At 40.9% G+C, this 14,211-nt stretch overlaps 1 protein-coding gene across 4 annotated transcripts in view; it reads right to left on the bottom strand.

Annotated features, from left to right (window-relative positions):
* Positions 1-14,211, bottom strand: part of RANBP17 (RAN binding protein 17) — a 265,755-nt gene that overhangs the window by 207,346 nt on the left and 44,198 nt on the right. For all 4 annotated transcript variants that reach the window (XM_039484081.1, XM_039484083.1, XM_039484082.1 and 1 more), the window contains exons 11-13: positions 13,584-13,756; positions 7,113-7,306; positions 1,084-1,189 (exon numbers count right to left, since the gene is read on the bottom strand). In XM_039484081.1, coding sequence (XP_039340015.1) covers positions 1,084-1,189; positions 7,113-7,306; positions 13,584-13,756 — 473 coding nt within the window. The remainder of the gene's footprint in view (positions 1-1,083; positions 1,190-7,112; positions 7,307-13,583; positions 13,757-14,211) is intronic.

Raw genomic sequence — 14,211 nt, 5'->3', positions numbered from 1 at the left:
ATCCCCAGCTGATGTCTGTGTGCGTACCTGTATTGATTTCAGAGTAGCTACTTTAATTTAAACTAGTTAAAGATCTGAGCCTTTGTTTCTAAAGTGTGACAGCTCTTGCTTCTCATTTTCCTCCTCCTTCTGTTCATACTTAATTCTTAAAGTACTAATTCTCTGACAATTTATTTGGTTGCTCTGAAAATTACTATGACTTTTTTCTAATTCTGAAATATGCAATTTTTGTGTATTTGGATTAGAAGCCAGATACACAAAGTCGGTATTTTAAAATACCTCTCACATTTAATAATACAGTAGGTCATCAATAATGATGCCGAGTCCAAGGCAGATTAGTGAAGCCTGAAATGAGGATGTAAATACAGGCATCATTAGCCAATTTTAAGTGTGTAAGTCCCTTTTTCAAGTGTGCTGGATGTAAAGCCAGGGCAAGTGGGACTCCCCTATTTATCACAGAGAATGTGGTATCATCCACAATAACCTCTCCCATGGTCTTAAAAGTGGCCTCGAATTCTGAGTATTTGACTTCAAATGTCTATTGCCTAATTTTCAAAGGTGCTGAGCATCTGCAGTTGCCATTGAGTTCCCTACTTGCAAACTCATGTGATTAAAATGAAGGAAGCAATGCAAAAAATGAACAAATGATAAAACTAACAATTAGCAAAACTACCATTTTAAGTCCATGTACATAATAAATAATAACTACCTTTTTAAGTCTATACACATAAATGGTAGGTGCAGGTGCTCAACCACCATCATCCAAAGTTGGACACTCAAAAACTGGGGCACAGAAAATGAGAGGGCAATTTTGAAATTCTAGCCCTAAGTGACTTACTGCCTGGCCACTCAGATCAGGATGAAAACACTACATCCTGAGATCTGGAACCACACCACCATACTGAAAGATGAAGGAACACGGTTGCAACTGGCTCAAATTCACACAAATTAAGTAAAGCCCTTGAGTTTGTGGCAGATGACAATGCATCCAACAACTGAGCAAAGTTTGGGTATCTCTTGTTTACCAATAGATGTTAAAAAACACATAACCTCTGTTTTGGTTTGTTTTAACAATATACTTACCGACAGGACAATTCTCCATCCATGGCATCATGTTCATCTGTACTGGTGTAAGTTAATCTTCCTCCTACAACAGTACCAACAAGATATACCAGCCACGCCAGACGTCCTAACATTAAAAAGAAAGAAAAAACCCTCCAATAAGCAACTACATTAGCAGAGTATAGTTCTGTAAGACATATGACTGTGGAAGAGTCTGCAAGAGTAGTGGTAGAAGCATCATCCATTAAGACATTTTAAAGTGGACTGGACAAACCAATCAAAATTATATACTTAGGAACAATCGAGCACTGACAAGTGAAAAGGCAAAATTTGAGGGTTTCTTTCTCTTTAAAAAAAAAAACTTAACTATAAACATGAACATAGGCATTTAGACTAGAGCAGACCAGACTTCCATATTGTTCAGTATCCTCTCTCTGACAGAGCCCAGTACCAATTGCTCGGAGGAAGGAGGAGCTCTATCCAGACTATCAGTATGACTCAGCAATGTCCAATTTATTAGCGGCCTGCAGAACCTATCCACAGGATATATCAACTGTGGTAGAAATTCCATAGTTAAAGTTGTAATTTGCTTTCCATTTTAAAAGGATGAGGTGCTATACACACCTCAGTTTTAACTCTCCCTTCTATCTGAACGCTCTCACATCTGGTCTTTAACCATAAGAGGAGTTGTTTTTGTTTTTTTCCTTTATGGAAGTTAGTTCAGGCTAGGAAAATGAAGGATTTTTTTTGCTTTTTGACAAGACTTCTATTTTTTCCTAGCATTTCACCTCAAATACCACTTAGTCTAGAAACTCAAATTTGTTTTATTAATGTAAGTTTTTAAAGGTTGCGGAGTTCATTTGGGAGTTATTCTCAATAATTATTTTAACTTTAGGGATTCTATGAGGTTGCTACACGATTTATAAGCTTCAGGTCTGGCAAAATTTATGAATTCCACAGGCACAGCCTGCATAGTTTGTTACCTCTCATTCAAATAAGGAATTAAAAAACTTCAGAGTCACTCTTGGTAGTTTATAAATTCTCTAGTTCTGAGCCAATGAAATTAGAAGTTTTGCAGACACAGGGCAAAGCCTGTATGCCCTTAGAGTTAAATATTTCCTGTTCCAGAAAATTAGTAGCTTTCCATCATGTAGTTTTCAAGGGCCGTAGACACTGCCATCAGAGCTCAAAAGTTTTGAAGGTCTATCTTATCCATTAAAAGCTTTGCAGGCCCATTTTGCCAATCTTGTAAGCTATGTGAGTGCCACTTCAGAGCTTACAGGGTCTTCAGGTACAACCCAACCATTAGAATATCTGTAGGGTCAATATGTAAATGTTGCAAGATCCATACCTACCGCCCTTGTGCTTACAAGGTCTGTATGCACTGCCAATGGGGCTTAGACAGTATGCAGACTGTAAGCTCCATGCTGACAAGTATGGGATCTTCAAGATTGTTACAGTACTAGCCCTGTAGACCTTGAAAGAGTTTTTATACCTGCAGATCATGTAAACTGTGTATCCCAGAAACTCAGGAAATCCAATGCCATGTGGCATAAATTAGGACAGTTTAAATTTCTCCCACGTAGTTTAACTTTAATAATGGTACCTATTTAGACCATGGTAACTAAATTATTTGTATTTAACCATGAGCCCTAGTAACCAGGAATACCCTCTACTGGGAAGAAAGGTATAGAGGTATTCAAATAGTATTTTCCCGTAAGATGGCATCACCTCAGTGCCTGATCTAAGAGATTAATTGTAAGAGATTTATCAGATTGTTAGAGCTTCCAGTTGCACATTAACATGTCCCCTCAACTACAATGCTACTCCTAGCCTGTATCTTCACTAGGAAAAAAGTTGTACTGCTAACACAAGTTAACTAACTCAAAGTAGAATCCTAGTGAAGACAAGGTAGTTTATACATGAGTTAAGGCTATGGCGGAGCATATTCCACCAGCTAACTTATGTGAAAACCAGAAACTGCCTTGTATTCACTGGGATTTTACCTCAAGTTATGAACAGACCTGTTTTCCCTAGTGAAGACAAGGCCTTGCAGACTTGGATTTGACCAAAACATGTTTCAGTATTGAATGCCAAGGAAAACCTAGACACATGAACACTGCAATGTTTTCCTTTTCAAAAACATACTAATGGTCACATACTGTCCTTCATGGCATTTCTCTGCAGAGACTGAGGGCAAATTATTATATTTTATCTTAAAAGGAATAGGTAAAATGAGAGACAGACAGACAGACATTTTTCAGATTTGTTTGTTCTGTCTTTCTGGAAATATCCTAAATCTCTTCATGACAAAACACATTACCCAAAAGTATGCATGTATAGAGAAAAAATATTCTAAGAAGTGTATAACAGAGATTTTGATATATGTATAGCATTTTCTAATTTGCAAAAATGTTAGTGTTTAAAGTTTGTTTCACATTCTTTGCTGAATTCCTCATTTGTATACCACTAAGCTTCAATTAATTTCCCCCAAGACTTACAGTGACACATTCGGAAAACACAGAACTGAAGGGCAATGAATTTTCACTGCCCAGGCCCATTCAGCTAAATCTTTCCGAGGTACACACCTATGCCTTAAAGGTCGGATCCTGATTTCTCACATTGGTGTAAATCAGGGATAACTCCATTTCAATTAGTGGCATTACTCTGATGTAAAAATAAAAAAAATCAGGCCCTGCATTTAAACCCTGTGATAGTAATCAAATGGGAAGAACACAAGCAATGATAAAATAGATACTAAAATGTACCACAGAACGCAAATAAAGGGGACGTGATTTTCAATACAAGTATTTATAACAGAGCATTCTGATCTATATTTTAACTATCTTGCAAAAACTTTTGCAATAGAATTTGAAATCACCAGCAGATAAAGCTTAGTGATACATAAGCTAATGTTTACTTTTACTTCTAAGGCCCAAAGGAACATTAATAAACAATTTTACAGTTTTGGAGAGACGTTGATGACACCTATTTTAAAATTCACTAGATATCTGAGACCTTCACTGGGCCATTTCCTCAGCCCCATCACTTCTTCCCAATCCCCCATTTCTGCCCCTCCAGTACAGAGTTTCCTCAAAATTCTTTGGACAAGGAAATGGTGGTTTGCCCCCCACCCCCAAGATAAGAAAGCAGGGAGGTCAGCCCCGCCCCCTACAGAAGGATAGAGCCAGTTGCATGGAGGCACTGTCTCTCTGCACTTATCTTTAATCCCTAGCCTTACACGTGCTTTCATGCAATGCAGCCAGATATATAATCCGAGAGAATGTCCCCTGGATTCTAGATAATCTGTTTTTTAAAAAGCTATGTGGTATCATACACTGACCAACTATATTTATGTAATTATACAGAACATTAGTGAATCAACGAAGGAGGTGTCTATTAATCACCTATGGGGACAACTGTGTTCCAAAGACTGTGAAATACTTGCTGAACTCATCACTGATGGCACGGGGCTAATGCACAGCCAGAGAAAGATGATTACAAAAGCAAGCTAATTCAAGGGAGCAGCAAAAAAATAAGATGTTTGCCAAATGGCCAAACATTTCAGTGCAAAATATTATATTTACAAGTTTCTAAGAACGATGAAGGTAAAATACGCACTGCACGAGAGCCCCTCTCTAGGAAAGCAGCACGACCCGCTGTTTGAACATGAGACCAGCTGTTTGAACAAGAAGCTCCTGAGCACTAAACTCAGCTCTTTTTGGACTCTTTGGTTATGTCTGCACTGCAACTAGACATACCCTAGAGAGAGACTTTAAGCAAGTAGCTTATGCCAAAATTTTCAGCAGTGAATACTGATTTTGGGTGCCTGATACACTTCCATGCTAATTTTCTTATGTGCTGCACACTGCTGAAGTAAATAGGCACTTCAGTTGAACAGCAACTCTGAAAAAATAAAATCAGACATTTGACATCTCAAATTGCACATGCAACAACTGAGGCAACCATAATTACTGAATGCTTTTGAAAATTTGGCCTTAGTTTTTCTGTTTCAATTTACTCATCTGTGGTTTGTTGTTGTTTTTTTAAAAGAGAGAATGCCTACCTATTTCACAGGAGTGTTCTGAGAATTCACTAGCTAATGTTTATATTTGACCATATAAATTCTATTACAAATTATTTATTGTTATCATTAAGAAGGGTTCCAGAGAGTATTGAGACCATCCCAATAACTTACTAGATTTGTGGTTCTCAAGAAGCCTACACACACACACCACTGCCAAATAAAAAAAGACCCACCCAGGCACAAAAATATTCCGCAATTACACAACATATAGTAGCCAATTTAAAGGGATTACCCAATCTAGAAGCAGAAGCACCAGAGGACTGCATAGCTAAAATGACCAAATCAACAGCAGGTGCTCCAGTGACTTGAAAGGCAAGCCACCCAATAAAGATTGGCCATTTCAAAAGACTGCAGCATACAGCAGCTGCTTTTCAGAGCTGCATGGTTCAAACAGCAGAGCCACTATTTTGAACCACACACTCTTATCAACAATTTGTATTTAAACACAAAACTAGTTACTCTGACACTTATGGAAGTAGCTCAGATTTAAACAAAGGCTATTTTTCTGATGACTCTCTCTCTCCATTCTCATTTGTGGAAAGCAGAATTTCACACATATAACACAGAACCGGTTTACCATTACAGTTTTCCCTGTTCTTATCTACTTCAACTATATGAAATGTTCAGGGCACTTGCTTTTGCAGCTGCTTAGCTAGACTACATTTTTTTCTTTGGCAAAATAATTATTGCTGTAATAATCTGTAATTATGGTTTATAACAGCAATAATCCCAAAGAAATCAGTCATTACCATAGATCACAAGTAATCGTTAACTACTGTTAATGACCCATTTCTTGGGGATTATTGTTTTAGTAAACCATGACCGCATCACCATCGATACGGAGAGCAAGACAATATAATAAAATGAAATCTTAATATAATATTAACTTATTTTGTAACATTAAAAGCCATTAAACATCTAAATTAAAGTATGTATAACTAAGGGATATAACATTTATTGTTCAGCATGAACAGAAGTGTTTAGTTTGCAGAAAAAGAAACTGAATTCTTCTGCAAGGAGCAATACAGAATTAAACTGCACCAAACTTTCTCTTATGCCCAAGTATCGACCTATGGAACCTTCCTGCATTACTGTAACTGACCATTCCCCTTTGACTCTATGCATAGAAGAATCCAATAACAGCAGTGAAGTACAGACTGCAGCTGGAGAACAGAAAACTGCCTTTCAGTACAAGTTTGCTAATGGACCACAAAGGAAAAGTGACAGGTGCATACAGGGAAGGGAAGTAAGAGAAAGAGTCAGGCCACGTGCATTATATAAGTTAGAATAAAATGGCTCCCCACATTTAACTCCGCATTTCCAAGATGTCAACAAAAAGTAGCAGTCTGAATGGCAATATCCGATCCAAAATATTACATCTGTAAAAGAACAGCTGTATTGGGGGAAAAACTCAATTCAGCCATGTAAAGATGCAATAACTATAAAACAGCTACACTAGGAAAGAGTTAATCATTTACATGATCCAGTTAAACAAGGGACAGACAGGAACAATTAATCTATGTAATAAAATTACATAGGACAGAATATTGTACAATTTACATACGTTCTCTCTTTATAGCTAAGTTGCTTTTCCAATACTAGTAATTAATCCTCACAAAACTCAGAGGGAAGTAAGGATAATTAGTGTATTTATTTTACAGATGGGGCAGCCAAATCAGAGAAGTTAAGGCCTACATTTTCAAAAATGGCTGTCAAGTTTAGGTCCCTCAGTTTTCAGGTATCCAACTTGAGAAATGTAAAGCCTGGTTTTCAGAAGTGATGGGTTCTCACAGCTCCCACTTCCTTCTAATTGGGTTAGAACTCGAGTTACCACTTTCCAGACATGTACTCAGACCACGTGATCACACTTCCCTCTCATATACAGATGGATAATTTTGCACCATTTCAAGTCCACATAACAGAGAACAATGCAGTCTCAATCATAAATGAAATAAATACTAACCTTCTTGGACTGTGATTTCTAGTGGATTCCTACTAGAAGAATGCAATAGCTTTTGGTAGTTTTGTGCATTTTGGTCAAACAACTGTACAAGAAGTGCACAGGTCTTTTCATATTCACACCTGCTGACTGTGCAGAGTTGCTCCAGCTGCTGAAATACAGTAGCTGTATCATCCAGAGGATCTTCCAAACCATCTCTGCAATACACATAAAATAGGGGTTACTTACTAGAAACTATTGTTCTTTAAGAGTCGCCTCTGTGCATTCACATCCGTGATAACTAGCATCTCCAGCATCAAGCTACAGGACTGTATATCAAAGCTGTGTCCTCTGGGCAGTCCATTAGCATACTCATGCTGGGATGTCATCATTGTCTTAAACTATATAATCTATATAAAGGACCATATACACCCCAACCACCTCTATCCTTCTCCCGAACCTACAGAGTCCTGAAATACAACGAACTCAGAGGCAGAGGGGAAAGGCAGATGAGCAATGTGAATGCACAGAGATAACTCTTGAAGAAAAATCGTTACTAGTAAATAATCCTGCTTTCTTTTTCAAGGGCCTCAATGCATTTCCACTTATGAGAAAGTAGCAAGTAGTGCTCCTATTAGAGGATGGTGGACAAGACATTCTAGGCAAAAATGGGCTATGATAATGCCTTACAAAACTGAGCATTAGATCCCAATGCCAAGTCCAACGAATAACGCTTAATGAAAGAATAAGCAGAACTCCATGTTGCTGCTTTGCAAGTCTCTACAATAGCAGTCTCAGACAGCTACAGAGGCAGCTCTGGCCCTAGCAGAATACATCTTTAAGCCAAGAAATACTATTTATTTGGCTAAGGAGTAAGCTCAACATCTAAGCCACAGAAGCCTGGGTAGCCTGGGATCTGAGGAACAAAACAGGAAGAGAGATATAATGGGACAGATGAAAATTTGACACCGCCGCAGATATAAAGCTGGGGTGAGGTCTCAAAATGACTTCTTTATGTAACGTTATAATGGGTGCAGAGGCCATAAATGAAAAAAACCATCCTTCCCATTGAGAAAGGAAGTCAGGGCATAACGGAAGCTGAACCAACAGTTCTCTGGACAGAACAGTGTGCCAATACTGCCATGGCCACATTTGTGCTAGCAGTATGATGTGGGCTCTGTCCTCTCTGATTTTCCTTATGACTCTGGGTATCGAAGGAAGGCTATGAGAAGACTGCTCCAATTCAGCAGCAATGCATCCGATAAATATTTCTTATCTCTGTGACCACTGGTGCCAGTAGAGGACACTTGGCATTCTGACTGGACACGAGTCAATTTGTGGTTGACCATACCTGAATAATAATGAGGATACTACCTCATTTAGGGACCATTCATATTGGTTGTAAGATTTCCTGCTGAGGATGTCTGCCTGTATGTTCTCCTTCCCCACTGTTAGATGTACAGCTAGTGGGTGTGCCAAGAGTGATGTCAAAACAGGTAAGCAGTCTCCACAGCGGACATGCATCAGTAGAGGAGACAATGCCTCCTTTTCTTTTTCTTCTTAGGCTCCTTTCACAGATCAGAATGCTTCCTCCTCTTTTCTCTTCCCTGGAACAGGATCATGAGGAGATCTGAAAGCCTGACTCTCAATAGTGATGTTGACTAGTGCTAACTGGGAGGGCACCGAGGAAATTTTTGGTGCCAACACAGACTGCAGTGCCAGATCAGTCCTGTTTGGATGGAGCATGCAGTGCCAGATCAGTCCTGTTTGGATGGAGCATGCAACACTGGAAAGTACCAACCAGGAGACTCAGCCCAAGTAAGCGTTTGCCTCAGGAAGGTCAATCTGAGGCCTGACAATGAGGGGAGCAATGAAGCTGGGGCAGCAAAATGCATGTCAGATCTTTTTACAGAAGACCTCAGCAAAGAGGTGGACCTCAAAACTCCCAAAGGAATGCTAGGATAGTCCAAGGAAGCCAAGTGCACCTGCCGTATTAACTTTCTGTTCTTCCTCATCTGAGAAGAGACAGTGCAGCAAGATGTCCCTTGGGAGACTATGAGCCTGTCCAGCCACAGTAGGCACCATACATGTTCATCTGTCTCTGGAAAGATGGTTGAGCAGGTGGCACATCTTTTCAACCCCATATGGAGTTCAGGACCTGACACAGCCTAGGGGATAACCCAAGGCAAGTGGCCCCATCTACTCTAACTTTAATATGACTGACTGACTCACTATAAAAGGATCGGCTAACATGCTTGCAGACTTGAAAAGTAGTTTCACTTAGGTCTTGCAGCAAAGGAACTGAGATGCATGATGACAACATCCTAGCATGAGAGCACTACTGCCCCCCACAGGAGACAAAGCTTAATTATACAGTTTCGCAGCTCGACACTAGAAGAACTAGATCCTGCAAGTGGGAATGCACAGAGACCCCTGAAGAAGTATTAAACATTTTTAGCCATTCAAAACACATTTTTTCTATGGGTGTTTTATTTGCTGTGATCGTATGGTAAATTTGTCTAAAATATAAAAGGGATTTTGGCTATAAAACGTCAAGTCAATAAATAAAATTACTAGCTGGGACAATAAGCATAAATCTATATAGCAAATGAAGATAGTACTCCCTTAAACATGTACAGCAAAGCAAAAATAATACGGAATCAGCACAGATTTGTATCTCATTAACCAAGCTGTCATGGCATTTAGTACAGAAATATGTTAACCAACCCTTTTATTCAATTTTTTTTAAAGTACAAGTATCAGAGGGGTAGCCGTGTTAGTCTGGTTCTGTAAAAGCAGCAGAGAATCCTGTGGCACCTTATAGACTAACAGACGTTTTGCAGCATGAGCTTTCGTGGGTGAATACCCACTTCGTCGGATGCAAGAGTGGAAATTTCCAGGGGCAGGTAAATATAAGCAAGCAAGAAGCAAGCTAGAGATAAGGAGGTTAGATCAATCAGGGAGGATGAGGCCCTGTTCTAGCAGTTGAGGTGTGAAAACCAAGGGAGGAGAAACTGGTTCTGTAGTTGGCAAGCCATTCACAGTCTTTGTTTAATCCTAAACTGATGGTGTCAAATTTGCAAATGAACTGAAGCTCAGCAGTTTCTCTTAGAAGTCTGGTCCTAAAGTTTTTTTGCTGGAGGATGGCCACCTTAAGATCTGCTATTGTGTGGCCAGGGAGGTTGAAGTGTTCTCCTACAGGTTTTTGTATATTGCCATTCCTAATATCTGATTTGTGTCCATTGATCCTTTTCCTTAGAGACTGTCCAGTTTGGCCGATGTACATAGCAGAAGGGCATTGCTGGCATATGATGGCATATATTACATTGGTGGACGTGCAGGTGAACGAACCGGTGATGGTGTGGCTGATCTGGTTAGGTCCTGTGATGGTGTTGCTGGTGTAGATATGTGGGCAGAGTTGGCATCGAGGTTTGTTGCATGGATTGGTTCCTGAGCTAGAGTTACTATGGTGCGGTGTGCAGTTACTGGTGAGAATATGCTTCAGGTTGGCAGGTTGTCTGTGGGCGAGGACTGGCCTGCCACCCAAGGCCTGTGAAAGTGTGGGATCATTGTCCAGGATGGGTTGTAGATCCCTGATGATGCGTTGGAGGGGCTTTAGCTGGGGACTGTATGTGATGGCCAGTGGAGTCCTGTTGGTTTCTTTCTTGGGTTTGTCTTGCAGTAGGAGACTTCTGGGTACACGTCTGGCTCTGTTGATCTGTTTCCTTATTTCCTCGTGCGGGTACTGTAGTTTTGAGAATGCTTGGTGGAGATTTTCTAGGTGTTGGTCTCTGTCTGAGGGGTTAGAGCAGATACGGTTGTACCTCAGTGCTTGGCTGTAGACAATGGATCTTGTGGTGTGTCCGGGATGGAAGCTGGAGGCATGAAGGTAGGCATAGCGGTCAGTAGGTTTTCGGTATAGGGTGGTGTTAATGTGACCATCACTTATTAGCACCGTGGTGTCTAGGAAGTGGACCTCCCGTGTAGATTGGTCCAGGCTGAGGTTGATGGAGGGGTGGAAGATGTTGAAATCGTGGTGGAATTTTTCCAGAGTCTCCTTCCCATGGGTCCAGATGATGAAGATGTCATCAATGTAGCGTAGGTAGAGAAGGGGTGTGAGTGGACGGGAGCTGAGGAATCTTTGTTCCAGGTCGGCCATAAAAATATTGGCATATTGTGGGGCCATGCGGGTGCCCATAGCGGTGCCACTGATCTGGAGATATATATTGTCATCAAATTTGAAATAGTTGTGTGTGAGGATAAAGGCACAGAGCTCAGCAACCAGTTGTGCTGTGGCATCATCAGGGATACTGTTCCTGACAGCTTGTATTCCATCAGTGTGTGGGATGTTTGTGTAGAGAGCCTCTACATCCATGGTGGCTAGGATGGTGTTTTCTGGAAGGTCACCAATGCATTGTAGTTTCCTCAGGAAATCAGTAGTGTCATGGAGATAGCTGGGAGTGCTGGTGGCGTAGGGTCTGAGCAGAGAGTCCACATATCCAGACAGTCCTTCAGTGAGAGTTCCAATGCCCGAGATGATGGGGCGTCCAGGATTTCCGGGTTTGTGGATCTTGGGTAGTAGATAGAATAACCCTGGTCGGGGCTCTAAGGGTATGTTGATTTGTTCTGGTGTTAGTGTAGGGAGTGTCCTGAGTAGATGGTGCAGTTTCTTAGTGTATTCCTCAGTGGGATCTGAGGGAAGTAGCCTGTAAAATTTGGTATTGGAGAGTTGTCTGGCGGCCTCCTTTTGGTAGTCAGACCTGTTCATGATGACAACAGCACCTCCTTTATCAGCCTCTTTGATTAAAATGTCAGGATGGTTTCTGAGGCTGTGGATGGCATTGCGTTCTGCACGACTTAGGTTGTGAGGCAAGCGATGTTGTTTTTCCACAATTTCTGCCTGTGCACGTCGGCGGAAGCAATCAATGTATAGGTCCAGACTGTCATTTCGACCCTCAGGAGGAGTCCATGTGGAGTTCTTCTTCTTGTGCTGTTGGTGGGAGGGTAACTGTGTATCAGTGTGCTGTTCAGTGTTGTCCTGAAAGTATTCTTTGAGTCGGAGACGGCGAAAGTAGGCTTCCAGATCGCCGCAGAACTGTAATATATGCCATCATATGCCAGCAATGCCCTTCTGCTATGTACATCGGCCAAACTGGACAGTCTCTAAGGAAAAGGATCAATGGACCCAAATCAGATATTAGGAATGGCAATATACAAAAACCTGTAGGAGAACACTTCAACCTCCCTGGCCACACAATAGCAGATCTTAAGGTGGCCATCCTCCAGCAAAAAAACTTTAGGACCAGACTTCAAAGAGAAACTGCTGAGCTTCAGTTCATTTGCAAATTTGACACCATCAGTTTAGGATTAAACAAAGACTGTGAATGGCTTGCCAACTACAGAACCAGTTTCTCCTCCCTTGGTTTTCACACCTCAACTGCTAGAACAGGGCCTCATCCTCCCTGATTGATCTAACCTCCTTATCTCTAGCTTGCTTCTTGCTTGCTTATATTTACCTGCCCCTGGAAATTTCCACTCTTGCATCCGACGAAGTGGGCATTCACCCACGAAAGCTCATGCTGCAAAACGTCTGTTAGTCTATAAGGTGCCACAGGATTCTCTGCTGCTTTTAAAAGTACAGTTATTCTCTGAAAAGTGACTATAGAAAACATACACTGGTGTTTCATTTTTGTGTGTGAGAGAGAGAGTTAGTTACGTATAGAATATGCTCAATTTACAAGTAAAAGGTTTTTTTTGCCTAACTGCAAGCCCTGCAAAGTAAAACGGGCTTCCTTCCAGTTCACACATCAACAACGAAAGAGATTCTGCAAGTGGAACTTAGTTAGCAATTTTGTTGATGATGTGTGAAATGGAATAGAATCCAACTCTCTCTCTGCCAGCTGTATTGGCTCTGTGGAGAACAGAAGAATAAATATATATATTTTAAAAACAGCTCATAGCTTATTTTTTGTACTAAAATGAGCAACAACAACTTCGAATACAACAGGGAGCAGATGTGCTGAGTAAAAAGGGACCTCTTTACAGTCCTTTTTCAGAGCAGAATCACACTTTAAAATAATTCTGCCACCTCATCTTGTGCTACTCTCTCCTACCCTTTCATTAACAGGTGGGATTCCTTTTGCTGCCTTCCTTTGCTGATGTAGTGAGGGATCCTAGGAAACTCCTGCTCTGATGGCATAAATGGCAGAAGAGGCTCAGCATCAAAAATATTTTAGATATTGGATTATAATGGGCAAGGATCTTTTTATAAAATAAGGGGGCTCTGGAAAAAAACAACTTGAACTCAAGTTTAATTTTGCTTTTGCTTTTAAGACACTGGGCCAAATTCTGATCTCACAACAGTGTAAAACATGAGTGACTACTAAAATCAATAAATATAATTTAATGTAACTGACGCGAGAAAAATGCCATTAAGTTTTATTGATTTTAAAACAAAAGCACTGCAAAGTTCTATTTATACTGAAGAAGGTTTACCTTATAACTACAGGAACAGATTCCAGTCTAGAAGTAATGTATGCTTTTGTGATCTCTGGTGCATATGTATCTAAGAGGTGTGGTTCTGTTGATTTCACAAAAGGTACCGATGCTACCATTCTCTGCCACAGAGTTAGCAGATAGTGAACACTGTTTGGAGCAAACTCCCAGTGCTACAAAGAAACAAATGTAATTTTAATTAGAGCATTTCTTATCCCAGCGTGAAAATTTACGAACATACATCTTATCTTTACTACTAGTATTATTTACGTTTAGGAAGTGCTCGAATACCCCAATCAAAATCAAGGCCCCACTGAATTATACTAGACCAGGGGTGGCCAAACAGCAGCTCGTGAGCCACATCTGGCTATTTTACAGTTCAAGTGCAGCTTGTGGACATCCCTTCTCCCCATTCTCTGCCTACCGGGGGGGGGGGGGGGAGGAGAGGGGAGGACAGGGGCTCAGGGCTTCTGCCTAGCAGCGGGATGGTGCAGCTAGGAGCTTCTGTGTGAGACGACCGGTGCCTGCTGAGGAGGGGAATGGGGAGGGACAATTTAAAGGTTCCCCCCACAACAGCTGGAGTCACACACCCCTGTCTTACCCTCAGCAGGCCCTCCCTGCAGCTCCC

Source organism: Mauremys reevesii, linkage group 8, assembly GCF_016161935.1.
Source record: "Mauremys reevesii isolate NIE-2019 linkage group 8, ASM1616193v1, whole genome shotgun sequence".
In the NCBI taxonomy this organism is placed as follows: domain Eukaryota; kingdom Metazoa; phylum Chordata; order Testudines; family Geoemydidae; genus Mauremys; species Mauremys reevesii.
Note: the sequence above shows the minus strand (reverse complement) of the source record. Positions and strands in the feature narration are given on the sequence as shown.